We start from the raw sequence: 19,326 nt of genomic DNA, 5'->3' as shown, positions 1-19,326 counted from the left end.
CATCAGGCTGCTGAATAGACACCACTAGTCAGCTGTTTCTATCCCCAGACCATCAGGCTGCTGAATAGACACCACTAGTCAGCTGTTTCTATCACCAGACCATCAGGCTGCTGAATAGACACCACAAGTCAGCTGTTTCTACCATCAGGCTGCTGAATAGACACCACTAGTCAGCTGTTTCTACCATCAGGCTGCTGAATAGACACCACAAGTCAGCTGTTTGGCTGCTGAATAGACACCACTAGTCAGCTGTTTCTATCCCCAGACCGTCAGGCTGCTAAATAGACACCACTAGTCAGCTGTTTCTACCATCAGGCTGCTGAATAGACACCACAAGTCAGCTGTTTATACCATCAGGCTGCTGAATAGACACCACTAGTCAGCTGTTTCTACCATCAGACCATCAGGCTGCTGAATAGACACCACAAGTCAGCTGTTTATACCATCAGGCTGCTGAATAGACACCACTAGTCAGCTGTTTCTACCATCAGACCATCAGGCTGCTGAATAGACACCACAAGTCAGCTGTTTATACCATCAGGCTGCTGAATAGACACCACTAGTCAGCTGTTTCTACCATCAGACCATCAGGCTGCTGAATAGACACCACTAGTCAGCTGTTTCTATCATCAGACCATCAGGCTGCTGAATAGACACCACTAGTCAGCTGTTTCTACCATCAGGCTGCTGAATAGACACCACTAGTCAGCTGTTTCTACCCCCAGACCATCAGGCTGCTGAATAGACACCACTAGTCAGCTGTTTCTATCCCCAGACCATCAGGCTGCTGAATAGACACCACAAGTCAGCTGTTTCTACCATCAGGCTGCTGAATAGACACCACTAGTCAGCTGTTTCTACCATCAGGCTGCTGAATAGACACCACAAGTCAGCTGTTTGGCTGCTGAATAGACACCACTAGTCAGCTGTTTCTATCCCCAGACGGTCAGGCTGCTAAATAGACACCACTAGTCAGCTGTTTCTACCATAAGGCTGCTGAATAGACACCACAAGTCAGCTGTTTGGCTGCTGAATAGACACCACTAGTCAGCTGTTTCTACCATCAGACCATCCGGCTGCTGAATAGACACCACTAGTCAGCTGTTTCTATCCCCAGACCATCAGGCTGCTGAATAGACACCACTAGTCAGCTGTTTCTATCATCAGACCATCAGGCTGCTGAATAGACACCACTAGTCAGCTGTTTCTACCATCAGGCTGCTGAATAGACACGACTAGTCAGCTGTTTCTACCCCCAGACCATCAGGCTGCTGAATAGACACCACTAGTCAGCTGTTTCTATCCCCAGACCATCAGGCTGCTGAATAGACACCACTAGTCAGCTGTTTCTATCATCAGGCTGCTGAATAGACACCACTAGTCAGCTGTTTCTATCCCCAGACCATCAGGCTGCTGAATAGACACCACTAGTCAGCTGTTTCTATCATCAGGCTGCTGAATAGACACCACTAGTCAGCTGTTTCTACCCCCAGACCATCAGGCTGCTGAATAGACACAACTAGTCAGCTGTTTCTACCATCAGGCTGCTGAATAGACACCACTAGTCAGCTGTTTCTACCCCCAGACCATCAGGCTGCTGAATAGACACCACTAGTCAGCTGTTTATACCATCAGACCATCAGGCTGCTGAATAGACACCACTAGTCAGCTGTTTCTACCATCAGGCTGCTGAATAGACACCACTAGTCAGCTGTTTCTATGATCAGGCTGCTGAATAGACACCACTAGTCAGCTGTTTCTACCCCCAGACCATCAGGCTGCTGAATAGACACCACTAGTCAGCTGTTTCTACCATCAGACCATCAGGCTGCTGAATAGACACCACTAGTCAGCTGTTTCTACCATCAGGTTGCTGAATAGACACCACTAGTCAGCTGTTTCTACCATCAGACCATCAGGCTGCTGAATAGACACCACTAGTCAGCAGTTTCTACCATCAGACCATCAGGCTGCTGAATAGACACCACTAGTCAGCTGTTTCTACCATCAGGCTGCTGAATAGACACCACTAGTCAGCTGTTTCTATCATCAGGCTGCTGAATAGACACCACTAGTCAGCTGTTTCTACCCCCAGACCATCAGGCTGCTGAATAGACACCACTAGTCAGCTGTTTCTACCATCAGACCATCAGGCTGCTGAATAGACACCACTAGTCAGCTGTTTATATCATCAGGCTGCTGAATAGACACCACTAGTCAGCTGTTTCTACCCCCAGACCATCAGGCTGCTGAATAGACACCACTAGTCAGCTGTTTCTACCATCAGGCTGCTGAATAGACACCACTAGTCAGCTGTTTCTACCATCAGGCTGCTGAATAGACACCACTAGTCAGCTGTTTCTACCATCAGGCTGCTGAATAGACACCACTAGTCAGCTGTTTCTACCATCAGGCTGGTGAATAGACACCACTAGTCAGCTGTTTCTACCCCCAGACCATCAGGCTGCTGAATAGACACCACTAGTCAGCTGTTTCTACCATCAGGCTGCTGAATAGACACCACTAGTCAGCTGTTTCTACCATCAGACCATCAGGCTGCTGAATAGACACCACTAGTCAGCTGTTTCTACCATCAGGCTGCTGAATAGACACCACTAGTCAGCTGTTTCTATCCCCAGACCATCAGGCTGCTGAATAGACACCACTAGTCAGCTGGTTCTATCCCCAGACCATCAGGCTGCTGAATAGACACCACTAGTCAGCTGTTTCTACCATCAGACCATCAGACTGCTGAATAGACACCACTAGTCAGCTGTTTCTACCATCAGGCTGCTGAATAGACACCACTAGTCAGCTGTTTCTATCATCAGGCTGCTGAATAGACACCACTAGTCAGCTGTTTCTACCCCCAGACCATCAGGCTGCTGAATAGACACCACTAGTCAGCTGTTTCTACCATCAGGCTGCTGAATAGACACCACTAGTCAGCTGTTTCTATCATCAGGCTGCTGAATAGACACCACTAGTCAGCTGTTTCTACCCCCAGACGATCAGGCTGCTGAATAGACACCACTAGTCAGCTGTTTCTAGCCCCAGACCATCAGGCTGCTGAATAGACACCACTAGTCAGCTGTTTCTATCATCAGGCTGCTGAATAGACACCACTAGTCAGCTGTTTCTACCATCAGGCTGCTGAATAGACACCACTAGTCAGCTGTTTCTACCATCAGGCTGCTGAATAGACAGCATTAGTCAGCTACCGTCTTCCCGTGTCCCCTTCCTACCCGCCCAGATCCCCCCCCCCCTCCCCCCTCCGCACTGTTGGAGCCCGGATCTTAAGTACTTAACTGTACCCTGCAATTACATCTGAGACCATGAGCATAAGACTAAATTACAATCTAAATGTGAGCATAAAACTAGGAAAATTCCACTTGAACTGGTAATTACCAGAGGGAAACTCATAATTCCTGTGCTCTGACTTCTCCCACAGGATGAACTGCATTTTCAACAGTTAAAATGCAGCAACAAGGCATTATTTATATAAACCTGTCATGCCCTCATCTGTGAGAGTCTCCACTCCCCCTCCAGGTGGCGCCCATCTTCTCCTGTGTACTTATACCTGTACCTGTGTTTTCTGTTTGTCTGTTGCCAGTTCATCGTGTCTGTCAAGCCTTCCCTGTGGCTCAGGTGGTAGAGCATGGTGTTTGCAACGCCAGGGTTGTGGGTTCGATTCCCACGGGGGGGGACCAGTACAAAAAAAAAATGCATGAAATTAAATGTATTCATTCACTACTGTAAGTCGCTCTGGATAAGAGCGTCTGCTAAATGACTAAAATGTTAAATGTAAGCCTACCAATGTTTGTCCTGTCAGCTTCTGTCTATTCCCCAGTCTCGCTTTTTCTCGACCTCCTGGTTTTTGACCCTTGACTGTCCTGACCCTGTACCCGCATACCTGACCACTCTGCCTGCCGTCCTGTACCTTCGCCCCTATCTGGATTTCCGACCTTTGCCCTGACCCTGACCCTGCCGTCCTGTACCTTCGCCCCTATCTGGATTTCCGACCTTTGCCCTGACCCTGACCCTGCCGTCCTGTACCTTCGCCCCTATCTGGATTTCCGACCTTTGCCCTGACCCTGACCCTGCCGTCCTGTACCTTCGCCCCTATCTGGATTTCCGACCTTTGCCCTGACCCTGAGCCTGCCGTCCTGTTCCTTTGCCCCTGTTGCTGTAATAAACTTTGTTACTTATTCCTTACCTTATACCTGATTTTTTTTTTTAAATCATTCTATTAATATATTATTTTTAACACTGTCATTTGTTTACGAGCATGGTCCGTTTTGTTTATGGTTAACGCAGCTGTTTAGCCAGTGAGTGTTCTGAACGAGTTCAAAGCACGTGAATGAACACGTTCTCAAGTACAGTAGTATTTTCCCAGGTTCCTATTTCTTACGCATGTAGCATTTTTGCACAATAAAAATACAATATAAACCATTTTACAAATCACCATTGTGTTTGTTTTATTCTACATTTCATACAAGATGAATACAAAAAGAAAAAAAACTATGTTTCAAAACAATGAATGTTAAGACAGTAAATACAGTCCATCATGACATCATCTATTGTTGAACAGGAAAACTGTCATTATTGTCTGTAAAGAGTGTTTTCTCCTCTCCTCTCCTCTCCTCTCCTCTCCCCTCCTCTCCTCTCCTCTCCTCTCCACATCGTCCCTCTCCTCTCCTCTCCTCTCCTCTCCTCTCCTCTCCTCTCCTCTCCTCTCCTCTCCTCTCCTCTCCTCTCCTCTCCCCTCCTCTCCTCTCCTCTCCTCATCGTCCCTCTCCTCTCCTCTCCTCTCCTCTCCTCTCCTCTCCTCTCCTCTCCTCTCCTCTCCTCATTGTTCTCTCCTCTCCTCTCCTCTCCTCTCCCCTCCTCTCCTCTCCTCTCCTCTCGTTATAATTTGCTCTCGAAGGTGACGTTTTCTTTCTGTGGCGTCTCCGCGTCTGCCTCCAAGTCACCTGACCAGAGAAATCAACATGTCAATCAAACTGACAGCAACTCACAACAAGGGGTGGGGGTTGGTGAGGGGTGGGGGTTGGTGAGGGGTGGGGGTTGGTGAGGGGTGGAGGTTGGTGAGGGGTGGGGGTTGATGAGGGGTGGGGGTTGGTGAGGGGTGGGGGTTGATGAAGGGTGGGGGTTGATGAAGGGTGGGGGTTGATGAAGGGTGGGGGTTGATGAGGGGTGGGGGTTGACGAGGGGTGGGGGTTGATGAAGGGTGGGGGTTGATGAGGGGTGGAGGTTGATGAGGGGTGGGGGTTGATGAAGGGTGGGGGTTATGAGGGGTGGGGGTTGACGAGGGGTGGGGGTTGATGAGGGGTGGGGGTTAATGAGGGGTGGGGGTTGATGAAGGGTGGGGGTTATGAGGGGTGGGGGTTGACGAGGGGTGGGGGTTGATGAGGGGTGGGGGTTAATGAGGGGTGGGGGTTGATGAAGGGTGGGGGTTGACGAGGGGTGGGGGTTGGTGAGGGGTGGAGGTTGATGAGGGGTGGGGGTTGATGAAGGGGTGGGGGTTGATGAGGGGTGGGGGTTGACGAGGGGTGGGGGTTGATGAGGGGTGGGGGTTAATGAGGGGTGGGGGTTGATGAAGGGTGGGGGTTGACGAGGGGTGGGGGTTGACGAGGGGTGGGGGTTGATGAGGGGTGGGGGTTGATGAGGGGTGGGGGTTAATGAGGGGTGGGGGTTGATGAAGGGTGGGGGTTGATGAGGAGTGGGAGGAGTGGGGGTTGATGAGGGGTGGGGGTTGATGAGGGGTGGGGGTTAATGAGGGGTGGGGGTTGATGAGGGGTGGGAGGAGTGGGGGTTGACGAGGGGTGGGGGTTGATGAGGGGTGGGGGTTAATGAGGGGTATAGAGATATACTGACTCCACTAGCCTAGCATCACCACCCACTATAGTGATATACTGACTCCACTAGCCTAGCATCACCACCCACTATAGAGATATACTGACTCCACTAGCCTAGCATCATCACCCACTATAGAGATATACTGACTCCACTAGCCTAGCATCACCACTCACTATAGAGATATACTGACTCCACTAGCCTAGCATCACCACCCACTATAGAGTTATACTGACTCCACTAGCCTAGCATCACCACTCACTATAGAGATATACTGATTCCACTAGCCTAGCATCATCACCCACTATAGAGATATACTGACTCCACTAGCCTAGCATCACCACCCACTATAGAGATATACTGACTCCACTAGCCTAGCATCACCGCCCACTATAGAGTTATACTGACTCCACTAGCCTAGCATCACCACTCACTATAGAGTTATACTGATTCCACTAGCCTAGCATCATCACCCACTATAGAGATATACTGACTCCACTAGCCTAGCATCACCCACTATAGAGATATGACTCCACTAGCCTAGCATCACCCACTATAGAGATATACTGACTCCACTAGCCTAGCATCACCACCCACTATAGTGATATACTGACTCCACTAGCCTAGCATCACCACCCACTATAGAGATATACTGACTCCACTAGCCTAGCATCATCACCCACTATAGAGATATACTGACTCCACTAGCCTAGCATCACCACTCACTATAGAGATATACTGACTCCACTAGCCTAGCATCACCACCCACTATAGAGTTATACTGACTCCACTAGCCTAGCATCACCACTCACTATAGAGATATACTGATTCCACTAGCCTAGCATCATCACCCACTATAGAGATATACTGACTCCACTAGCCTAGCATCACCACCCACTATAGAGATATACTGACTCCACTAGCCTAGCATCACCGCCCACTATAGAGTTATACTGACTCCACTAGCCTAGCATCACCACTCACTATAGAGTTATACTGATTCCACTAGCCTAGCATCATCACCCACTATAGAGATATACTGACTCCACTAGCCTAGCATCACCCACTATAGAGATATGACTCCACTAGCCTAGCATCACCCACTATAGAGATATACTGACTCCACTAGCCTAGCATCACCACCCACTATAGAGATATACTGACTCCACTAGCCTAGCATCACCACCCACTATAGAGATATACTGACTCCACTAGCCTAGCATCACCACCCACTATAGAGATCTACTGATTCCACTAGCCTAGCATCACCACCCACTATAGAGATATACTGACTCCACTAGCCTAGCATCACCCACTATAGAGATATACTGACTCCACTAGCCTAGCATCACCCACTATAGAGATATACTGACTCCACTAGCCTAGCATCACCCACTATAGAGATATGACTCCACTAGCCTAGCATCACCACCCACTATAGAGATATACTGACTCCACTAGCCTAGCATCACCACCCACTATAGAGATATACTGACTCCACTAGCCTAGCATCACCACCCACTATAGAGATATACTGACTCCACTAGCCTAGCATCACCACCCACTATAGAGATCTACTGACTCCACTAGCCTAGCATCACCACCCACTATAGAGATATACTGACTCCACTAGCCTAGCATCACCACCCACTATAGAGATATACTGACTCCACTAGCCTAGCATCACCACCCACTATAGAGATATACTGACTCCACTAGCCTAGCATCACCACCCACTATAGAGATATACTGACTCCACTAGCCTAGCATCACCACCCACTATAGAGATATACTGACTCCACTAGCCTAGCATCACCACCCACTATAGAGATATACTGACTCCACTAGCCTAGCATCACCACCCACTATAGAGATATACTGACTCCACTAGCCTAGCATCACCACCCACTATAGAGATATACTGACTCCACTAGCCTAGCATCACCACCCACTATAGAGATATACTGACTCCACTAGCCTAGCATCACCACCCACTATAGAGATATACTGACTCCACTAGCCTAGCATCACCACCCACTATAGAGATATACTGACTCCACTAGCCTAGCATCACCACCACTATAGAGATATACTGACTCCACTAGCCTAGCATCACCACTCACTATAGAGATATACTGACTCCACTAGCCTAGCATCACCCACTATAGAGATATACTGACTCCACTAGCCTAGCATCACCCACTATAGAGATATACTGACTCCACTAGCCTAGCATCACCCACTATAGAGATATGACTCCACTAGCCTAGCATCACCCACTATAGAGATATGACTCCACTAGCCTAGCATCACCACCGACTATAGAGATATGACTCCACTAGCCTAGCATCACCACCCACTATAGAGATATGACTCCACTAGCCTAGCATCACCACCCACTATAGAGATATGACTCCACTAGCCTAGCATCACCACCCACTATAGAGATATACTGACTCCACTAGCCTAGCATCACCCACTATAGAGATATACTGACTCCACTAGCCTAGCATCACCCACTATAGAGATATACTGTCTCCACCAGCCTAGCATCACCCACTATAGAGATATGACTCCACTAGCCTAGCATCACCCACTATAGAGATATGACTCCACTAGCCTTGCATCACCCACTATAGAGATATGACTCCACTAGCCTAGCATCACCACCCACTATAGAGATATACTGACTCCACTAGCCTAGCATCACCACCCACTATAGAGATATACTGACTCCACTAGCCTAGCATCACCGCCCACTATAGAGTTATACTGACTCCACTAGCCTAGCATCACCACTCACTATAGAGTTATACTGATTCCACTAGCCTAGCATCATCACCCACTATAGAGATATACTGACTCCACTAGCCTAGCATCACCCACTATAGAGATATGACTCCACTAGCCTAGCATCACCCACTATAGAGATATACTGACTCCACTAGCCTAGCATCACCACCCACTATAGAGATATACTGACTCCACTAGCCTAGCATCACCACCCACTATAGAGATATACTGACTCCACTAGCCTAGCATCACCACCCACTATAGAGATCTACTGATTCCACTAGCCTAGCATCACCACCCACTATAGAGATATACTGACTCCACTAGCCTAGCATCACCACCCACTATAGAGATATACTGACTCCACTAGCCTAGCATCACCCACTATAGAGATATACTGACTCCACTAGCCTAGCATCACCCACTATAGAGATATACTGACTCCACTAGCCTAGCATCACCCACTATAGAGATATGACTCCACTAGCCTAGCATCACCACCCACTATAGAGATATACTGACTCCACTAGCCTAGCATCACCACCCACTATAGAGATATACTGACTCCACTAGCCTAGCATCACCACCCACTATAGAGATATACTGACTCCACTAGCCTAGCATCACCACCCACTATAGAGATCTACTGACTCCACTAGCCTAGCATCACCACCCACTATAGAGATATACTGACTCCACTAGCCTAGCATCACCACCCACTATAGAGATATACTGACTCCACTAGCCTAGCATCACCACCCACTATAGAGATATACTGACTCCACTAGCCTAGCATCACCACCCACTATAGAGATCTACTGACTCCACTAGCCTAGCATCACCACCCACTATAGAGATATACTGACTCCACTAGCCTAGCATCACCACCCACTATAGAGATATACTGACTCCACTAGCCTAGCATCACCACCCACTATAGAGATATACTGACTCCACTAGCCTAGCATCACCACCCACTATAGAGATATACTGACTCCACTAGCCTAGCATCACCACCCACTATAGAGATATACTGACTCCACTAGCCTAGCATCACCACCCACTATAGAGATATACTGACTCCACTAGCCTAGCATCACCACCCACTATGGAGATATACTGACTCCACTAGCCTAGCATCACCACCCACTATAGAGATATACTGACTCCACTAGCCTAGCATCACCACCCACTATAGAGATATACTGACTCCACTAGCCTAGCATCACCACCCACTATAGAGATATACTGACTCCACTAGCCTAGCATCACCACCCACTATAGAGATATACTGACTCCACTAGCCTAGCATCACCACCCACTATAGAGATATACTGACTCCACTAGCCTAGCATCACCACTCACTATAGAGATATACTGACTCCACTAGCCTAGCATCACCCACTATAGAGATATACTGACTCCACTAGCCTAGCATCACCCACTATAGAGATATACTGACTCCACTAGCCTAGCATCACCCACTATAGAGATATGACTCCACTAGCCTAGCATCACCCACTATAGAGATATGACTCCACTAGCCTAGCATCACCACCCACTATAGAGATATGACTCCACTAGCCTAGCATCACCACCCACTATAGAGATATGACTCCACTAGCCTAGCATCACCACCCACTATAGAGATATGACTCCACTAGCCTAGCATCACCACCCACTATAGAGATATACTGACTCCACTAGCCTAGCATCACCCACTATAGAGATATACTGACTCCACTAGCCTAGCATCACCCACTATAGAGATATACTGTCTCCACCAGCCTAGCATCACCCACTATAGAGATATGACTCCACTAGCCTAGCATCACCCACTATAGAGATATGACTCCACTAGCCTAGCATCACCCACTATAGAGATATGACTCCACTAGCCTAGCATCACCACCCACTATAGAGATATACTGACTCCACTAGCCTAGCATCACCACCCACTATAGAGATATGACTCCACTAGCCTAGCATCACCACCCACTATAGAGAGATCGTGTTTAGGGTTAGTGGGTGACAGTGGGTTCGAACAACATAAACACAATGCAAGTGTCCCTCTATGGAACTATTTTCCCTATGTGCCCTGGTCAAAAGTAGTGCACTACATCTGGTATAGGGTGCCACTTGGGGACTCATAGGCTGTGTGCTTAATAAGACACTGGTTTTGGAATGGACAGGTCATAGCTACAGGGTGTGTCCCTGTTGTAATACATGCTTATGTATGCTTACGGTGTGTGTGTGTGTGTGTGTGTGTGTGTGTGTGTGTGTGTGTGTGTGTGTGTGTGTGTGTGTGCGTCCACTCACCCTCTTTCCTGTCTGTGTGTGTGTCCTCCGGGTCTCTGGTCAGCAGTCTGGGCCCTGCCAGGCCGATCCCCAGGGCTCCTACAGGTGCTGTAGTGAGGATGGCCAGAACCGCCACAGTCAGAACATCCAGACCGTACTTCACCAGAACCTCATCCCCCGACACACGGGCCATGTCCAAGGCTTTAGAACCTATCGCTGCCTAGAACCCAACAGAACCAGTTAGAACGATTTAGATACCCAGATCTAGAACCAAATACCCCTCTACATGGGCCATGTCCACGGCTTTAGAACCTATCTCTGCCTAGAACCCAACAGAACCAGTTAGAACGATTTAGATACCCAGATCTAGAACCAAATACCCCTCTACACGGGCCATGTCCACGGCTTTAGAACCTATCTCTGCCTAGAACCCAACAGAACCAGTTAGAACGATTTAGATACCCAGATCTAGAACCAAATACCCCTCTACACGGGCCATGTCCACAGCTTTAGAACCTATCGCTGCCTAGAACCCAACAGAACCCGTTAGAATGATTTAGATACCCAGATCTAGAACCAAATACCCCTCTACACGGGCCATGTCCACAGCTTTAGAACCTATCGCTGCCTAGAACCCAACAGAACCCGTTAGAATGATTTAGATACCCAGATCTAGAACCAAATACCCCTCTACACGGGCCATGTCCAGGGCTGTAGAACCTATCGCTGCCTAGAACCCAACAGAACCAGTTAGAACGATTTTATTTTATTTGATATCTAGAACCAAATACCCCTCTACACGGGCCATGTCCACGGCTGTAGAACCTGATGGCAGACTGGAGTAAATAGAACTCAATAAAGCCTGTTAGAACCCAAATAATCAGATCTAGAACCTTGGATAGCTCAGTCTTAATGTTTAGATTTCTTTTGTTTAGTTTAAAATGTTAACAGACGCAGCAAAATACAGTGATGGTAAGGATCAAGGACGACACAAAAAAAACACAAAAAATGATTTCAAATCTAAATCAAGTCAAGTACAATGTTATTTGAAACATGCTTGGTAAATAACAGGTGTAGAATAACAGTTAAATGCTTACTGACCGGCCCTTTCCAACAACGCAGAGAGAGACAACAGGTGTAGACTAACAGTTAATAACTTATGTATGGTGGCAGTATTGAGTAGCTTGGATGACTGAGGTGCCCAGAGTAAACCGCCTGCTACTCACACCCAGACGCTAAGATATGTATATTATTAGTAGATTTGGATAGAAAATACTCTGAAGTTTCTAAAACAGTTTGAATAATGTCTGTGAGTATAACAGAACTCATATGGCAGGCAAAAACCTGAGAAAATATCCAACCAGGAAGTGGTTTGTAGTTTTTCAAGTGATTGCCTATCCAAACTACAGTGTCTGTGGGGTCATTTTGCACTTCCTAAGGCTTCCACTAGATGTCAACAGTCTTTAGAGCCTTGTTTGAGGCTTCTACTGTGAAGTGGGGGAGAATAAGAGCTCATTGAGTGAGAGGACTGCCAGCAGGACATGAGCCTCAGGCATGCGCGCTCACGTGAAAAGGTAGCTCAGTTCCATTGCATTTCTGAAGACAAAGGATTTCTCCGGTTGAAACTTTATTGCGGATTTATGATAAAAACATCCTAAAGATTGATTCTATACATCGTTTGACATGTTTCTACGAACTGTAATGGAATTTTTTTAGTTTTCGTCTGACCTGTGCGTCGTGAATTTGGATTTGTGAACTGAAGGCGCGAACAAAAAAGGAGGTATTTGGACATAAAGGATGGACTTTATCGAACAAAACAAACATTTATTGTGGACCTGGGATTCCTGGGAGTGCATTCTGATGAAGATCATCAAAGGTAAGTGAATATTTATAATGCTATTTCTGACTATTGTTGACTCCAACATGGCGGATATATTGTATGGCTTGTTTTTGTGTCTGAGCGCCGTACTCAGATTATTGCTTTTTTGGTAAAGCTTTTTTGAAATCTGACACAGCGGTTGCATTAAGGAGAAGTTTATTTAAAGTTCCATGTATAACAACTGTATTTTCATCAACATTTATGATGAGTATTTCTGTAAATTGATGTGGCTCTCTGCAAAATCACCGGCTGTTTTGGAGGCAAAACATTACTGAACATAAAGCGCCAATGTAAACTGAGATTTTTGGATATAAATATGAACTTTATCAAAACAAAACATACATGTATTGTGTAACATGAAGTCATATGAGTGTCATCGGATGAAGATCATCAAAGGTTAGTGATTCATTTTATCTCTATTTCTGCTTTTTGTGACTCCTCTCTTTGGCTGGAAAATGTCTGTGTTTTTTTGTGTATAGGCGCTGACCTTACATAATCATATGGTTTGCTTTCGCCGTAAAGCCTTTTTGAAATCAGACACTGTGGCTGGATTAACAAGAAGTAAAGCTTTAAAATGGTGGATAATACTTGTATGTTTGAGGAATTTTAATTATGAGATTTTTGTTGTTTTGAATTTGCCGCCCTGCTATTTCACTGGCTGTCGTCATATCGATCACACTAACGGGATTCAAGCCTTAAGAAGTTTTTAGGGAATTCTCATTGAGCAACACACGAGTCCAGTAGTTTTAAGTAGTAGTAGAGGGAGAGAGGAAGGAGAGGGAGAGAGGAGGAGAGGGAGAGAGGTAGGAGAGGGAGAGAGGATGGAGAGGGAGAGAGAAGGAGAGGGAGAGAGGATGGAGAGGGAGAGAGGAGAGGGAGAGAGGTAGGAGACGGAGAGGGGAGGAGAGGGAGAGAGGTAGGAGAGGGAGAGAGGAGGAGAGGGAGCGGGGAGGAGAGGGAGAGAGGTAGGAGAGGGAGAGAGGATGATGGGATTCCAGCCATAAGAAGTTTTAAACGCTTATTGACGGGCCCTTCCCAACAATGCAGAGAGAGACAAAAGATAAATAGCAGTTTTTTTTTAAAGAAATTGTTAAGTAAGAACACATAATAGGAATACATAGATCAACAATAACACAAGGAATAAATAAAATAATAAGTAAAATCTGGATATCAGTAGCGAGTCCATGTGGAGGGGTACGAGGTATTTGAGGAAGATGCACTATACAGGGCATTCTGAAAGTATTCAGGCCCCTTGACTTTTTCCACATTATGTTACGTTAAAGCCTTTATCTAAAACTGATTAAATTATTTTTCCCTCTCATCAACCTACACACAATACCCCATAATGACAAAGCAAAAACAGAAATACCTTATTTACATAAGTATTCAGACCCTTTACTATGAGACTCGAAATTGAGATCAGGTGCATCCCTGTTTCCATTGATCGTCCTTGAGATGTTTCTACAACTTGATTGGAGTCGACCTGTTGGTAAACTCAATTGAATGGACATGATTTGGAAAGGCACACACCTGTCTATATAAGGTCCCACAGTTGACAGTGCATGTCAGAGCAAAAACCAAGCCATGAGGTCGAAAGAATTGTCCATAGAGCTCCGAGACAGGATTGTGTCGAGGCACAGATCTGGGGGAAGGGTACCAAAACATTTCTGCAGCATTGAAGGTCCCCAAGAACACAGTGGCCTCCATCATTCTTAAATGGAAGAAGTTTGGAACCACCAAGACTCTTCCTAGAGCTGGCCGCCCGGCCAAACTGAGCAATTGGGGGAGAAGGGCCTTGGTCAGGGAGGTGACCAAGAACCTGATTTTCACTCTGACAGAACTCCCGAGTTCCTCTGTGGAGATGGGAGAACCTTCCAGAAGGACAACCATCTCTGCATCACTCCACCAATCAGGCCTTTATGGTAGAGTGGCCAGACGGAAGCCATTCCTTAGTAAAAGGCACATGACAGCCCGCTGGGAGTTTGCCAAAAAGCAACTAAAGGACTCTCAGATCATGAGAAACAAGATTCTCTGGTCTGATGAATTCAAGATTGAACTCTTTGGCATGAATGCCAAGCATCACGTCTGGAGGAAACCTGGTACCATCCCTAAGGTGAAGCATGGTGGTGGCAGCATCATGCTTTGGGGATGTTTTTCAGAGACAAGTGTCTGGGAGACTAGTCAGGATCGAGGGAAAGTTGAACGGAGCAAGATTTATGAAAACCTGCTCCAGAGTGCTCAGGACCTCAGACTGGTGCGAAGGTTCACCTTCCGACAGGACAACAACCCTAAGCACACAGCCAAGACAATGCAGGAGTGGCATCGATGAATGTCTTTGAGTGGCTCAGCCAGAGCCCAGATTAGAACCCGATGGAACATCTCTGGAGAGATCTGAAAATAGCTGTGCAGCAACGCTCCCCATCCAACCTGACAAAAGCCTAACATCACCATACGCAATGCCAAGCATCAGCTGGAGGGGTGTAAAGCTCGTCGCCAATGGACTCCGGAGCAGTGGAAATGCGTTCTCTGGAGTGATGAATCACGCTTCACCATCTGGCAGTCCGATGGACTAATCTGGGTTTGGTGGATTCCAGGAGAACGCTACCTGCCCCAATGCATAGTACCAACTGTAAAGTTTGGTGGAGGAGGAATAATGGTCTGGGGCTGTTTTTCATGGTTCAGGCTAGGTCCTTTAGTTCCAGTGAAGGGAAATCTTAACGCTACAGCATTCAAAGACATTCTAGACAATTCTGTGCTTCCAACTTTGTTGCAACAGTTTGGAGAAGGCCCTTGCCTGTTTCATAATGACAATGCCACTATGCACAAAGAGAGGTCCATACAGAAATGGTTTATCGAGATCAGTGTGAAAGAACTTGACTGGCCTGCACAGAGCCCTGACCTCAACCCCATCGAAACACCTTTCGGATGAATTGAAACTCCGACTGCGGGTCTAATAGCCCAACATTAATTCCCGACCTCACTAATGCTCTTTCCAACATCAGTGGATGCTGTTAACGCAGCAAAACAGGGGCATCTCCATATTGATGCCTATGAGTTTAGAATGAGATGAACAAATAACTAGGACTGACAGATAGTAAACAGTAGCAGCAGCATATGTGATGAGTCAAAGAAGTAAGTGCAAAAACGGTCAATGCAGATAGTCCATGTAGGCTAACTATTTAGATGTATTTTATGACTGTTCATGGATGTGGCCTGTTGTGGCCCTCTAGTGGGCAGATGGCAAGTTTGGCGTAACAATATGACTTGTTGGCATTGAAAAAACCCATCTATTTTGTTTCCTGTATGGTGGCCTTGAGGAGCAGAGCAACATACAGCGAGGGGGAAAAAGTATTTGATTCCCTGCTGATTTTGTACGTTTGCCCACTGACAAAGAAAGGATCAGTCTATAATTTTAATGGTAGGTTTATTTGAACAGTGAGAAACAGAATAACAACAACAAAGAAATCCAGAAAAAACGCATGTCAAAAAATGTTATAAATTGATTTGCATTTTAATGAGGGAAATAAGTATTTGACCCCCTCTCAATCAGAAAGATTTCTGGCTCCCATGTGTCTTTTATACAGGTAACGAGCTGAGATTAGGAGCACACTCTTAAAGGGAGTGCTCCTAATCTCAGTTTGTTACCTGTATAAAAGACACCTGTCCACAGAAGCAATCAATCAATCAGATTCCAAACTCTCCACCATGGGCAAGACCAAAGAGCTCTCCAAGGATGTCAGGGACAAGATTGTAGACCTACACAAGGCTGGAATGGGCTACAAGACCATCGCCAACCAGCTTGGTGAGAAGGTGACAACAGTTGGTTCAATTACTCGCAAATGGAAGAAGCACAAAAGAACTGTCAATCTCCCTCAGCCTGGGGCTCCATGCAAGATCTCACCTCGTGGAGTTGCAATGATCATGAGAACGGTGAGGAATCTGCCCAGAACTACACGGGAGGATCTTGTCAATGATGTCAAGGCAGCTGGGACCATAGTCACCAAGAAAACAATTGGTAATACACTACGCCGTGAAGGACTGAAATCCTGCAGCGCCCGCAAGGTCCCCCTGCTCAAGAAAGCACATATACATGCCCGTCTGAAGTTTGCCAATGAACATCTGAATGATTCAGAGGACAACTGGGTGAAAGTGTTGTGGTCAGATGAGACCAAAATGGAGCTCTTTGGCATCAACTCAACTCGCCGTGTTTGGAGGAGGAGGAATGCTGCCTATGACCCCAAGAACACCATCCCCACCATCAAACATGGATGTGGAAACATTATGCTTTGGGGGTGTTTTTCTGCTAAGGGGAGAGGACAACTTCATCGCATCAAAGGGACGGTGAATCTTGGGTGAGAACCTCCTTCCCTCAGCCAGGGCATTGAAAATGGGTCGTGGATGGGTATTCCAGCATGACAATGACCCAAAACACACGGCCAAGGCAACAAAGGAGTGGCTCAAGAAGAAGCACATTAAGGTCCTGGAGTGGCCTAGCCAGTCTCCAGACCTTAAACCCATAGACAATCTGTGGAGGGAGCTGAAGGTTCGAGTTGCCAAACGTCAGCCTCGAAACCTTAATGACTTGGAGAAGATCTGCAAAGAGGAGTGGGACAAAATCCCTCTTGAGATGTGTGCAAACCTGGTGGCCAACTACAAGAAACGTCTGACCTCAGTGATTGCCAACAAGGGTTTTGCCACCAAGTACTAAGTCATGTTTTGCAGAGGGGGTCAAATATTTATTTCCCTCATTAAAATGCAAATCATTTTATAACATTTTTCACGTGTTTTTCTGTATTTTTTTGTTGTTATTCTGTCTCTCACTGTTCAAATAAACCTACCATTAAAATTATAGACTGACCATTTCTCTGTCAGTGGGCAAACGTAGAAAATCAGCAGGGGATCAAATACTTTTTTCCCCCTCACTGTATATAAACAGCTTCTCTTTTCCTGTGCTGTAATTCTAATAGACCTGTAGTTCTAAATCACCTGTAGTTCTAATTCACCTGTAGTTCTTATTCACCTGTAGTTCTAAATCACCTGTAGTTCTAATAGACCTGTAGTTCTAATTCACCTGTAGTTCTTATTCACCTGTAGTTCTAAATCACCTGTAGTTCTAATAGACCTGTAGTTCTAATTCACCTGTAGTTCTAATTCACCTGTAGTTCTAATTCACCAGTAGTTCTAATAGACCTGTAGTTCTAATTCACCTGTAGTTCTAATTCACCTGTAGTTCTAATTCACCAGTAGTTCTAATAGACCTGTAGTTCTAAATCACCGGTAGTTCTAAATCACCTGTAGTTCTAATAGACATGTGGTTCTAATAGACCTGTAGTTCTAAATCACCTGTAGTTCTAATTCACCTGTAGTTCTAATTCACCTGTAGTTCTAATTCACCTGTAGTTCTTATTCACCTGTAGTTCTAAATCACCTGAAGTTCTAATAGACCTGTAGTTCTAAATCACCTGTAGTTCTAATTCACCTGTAGTTCTTATTCACCTGTAGTTCTAAATCACCTGTAGTTCTAATAGACCTGTAGTTCTAAATCACCTGTAGTTCTAATTCACCTGTAGTTCTAATAGACCTGTAGTTCTAAATCACCTGTAGTTCTAAATCACCTGTAGTTCTAATAGACCTGTAGTTCTAAATCACCTGTAGTTCTAATTCACCTGTAGTTCTTATTCACCTGTAGTTCTAATAGACCTGTAGTTCTTATTCACCTGTAGTTCTTATTCACCTGTAGTTCTAAATCACCTGTAGTTCTAATAGACCTGTAGTTCTAAATCACCTGTAGTTTTAATTCACCTGTAGTTCTAATTCACCTGTAGTTCTAAATCACCTGTAGTTCAAATAGACCTGTAGTTCTAAATCACCTGTAGTTCTAATTCACCTGTAGTTCTAATTCACCTGTAGTTCTAAATCACCTGTAGTTCAAATAGACCTGTAGTTCTAAATCACTGTCACGTCCTGGCCAGTATAAGGGTTAATTGTCATTGTAGTTTGGTCAGGACGTGGCAGAGGGTATTTGGTTTATGTGGTTCTGGGGTGGTGTTTTTGTAGTAAGGGCATTTGATTTAAGTATTCCGGGGTTTTTGGGCACTGTTTGAGATTCATGTAATTCTATGTTTAGTCTAGGTAGTCTGTTTCTATGTTTGGGGTTCATTGGGGTTGGGACTCTCAATTGAAGGCAGGTGTTGTCTATCTGCCTTTGATTGAGAGTCCCATATATTAGGGTGTGTTTGTCATTTGTGGGAGATTGTTTCTTGTCTAGCGTGTGTGAGCCTGAGAAGACTGTCCGGTGATCGTGAGTTCGTTTTTGTTGTTTTTTGTGTTCATTTTGAGTTTAATAAATGTTCAAGATGAACAAACACAGTCCTGCTGCATTTTGGTCCTCCTTTACCGACGATAACCGTGACAATCACCTGTAGTTCTAATTCACCAGTAGTTCTAATTCACCTGTAGTTCTAATAGACCTGTAGTTCTAAATCCCCTGTAGTTCTAAT

At 45.8% G+C, this 19,326-nt stretch overlaps 1 protein-coding gene across 1 annotated transcript in view; it reads right to left on the bottom strand.

The window, feature by feature from the left end:
- Positions 1 to 4,452: 4,452 nt before the first annotated feature.
- The window catches only part of LOC106562799 (sodium/hydrogen exchanger 9B2), a 53,628-nt gene continuing 38,754 nt past the window's right edge, over positions 4,453 to 19,326 (bottom strand). Inside the window, 3 exon segments of the mRNA XM_082977301.1 lie at positions 4,453 to 4,703; positions 4,908 to 4,973; positions 10,969 to 11,167. Coding sequence (XP_082833427.1) covers positions 4,909 to 4,973; positions 10,969 to 11,167 — 264 coding nt within the window. The 3' untranslated portion in view covers positions 4,453 to 4,703; position 4,908.

Source organism: Salmo salar, chromosome 07 (genome assembly GCF_965601325.2).
Source record: "Salmo salar chromosome 07, fSalSal1, whole genome shotgun sequence".
Taxonomy (NCBI): domain Eukaryota; kingdom Metazoa; phylum Chordata; class Actinopteri; order Salmoniformes; family Salmonidae; genus Salmo; species Salmo salar.
This window is presented reverse-complemented; position numbering and strand designations above follow the sequence as displayed.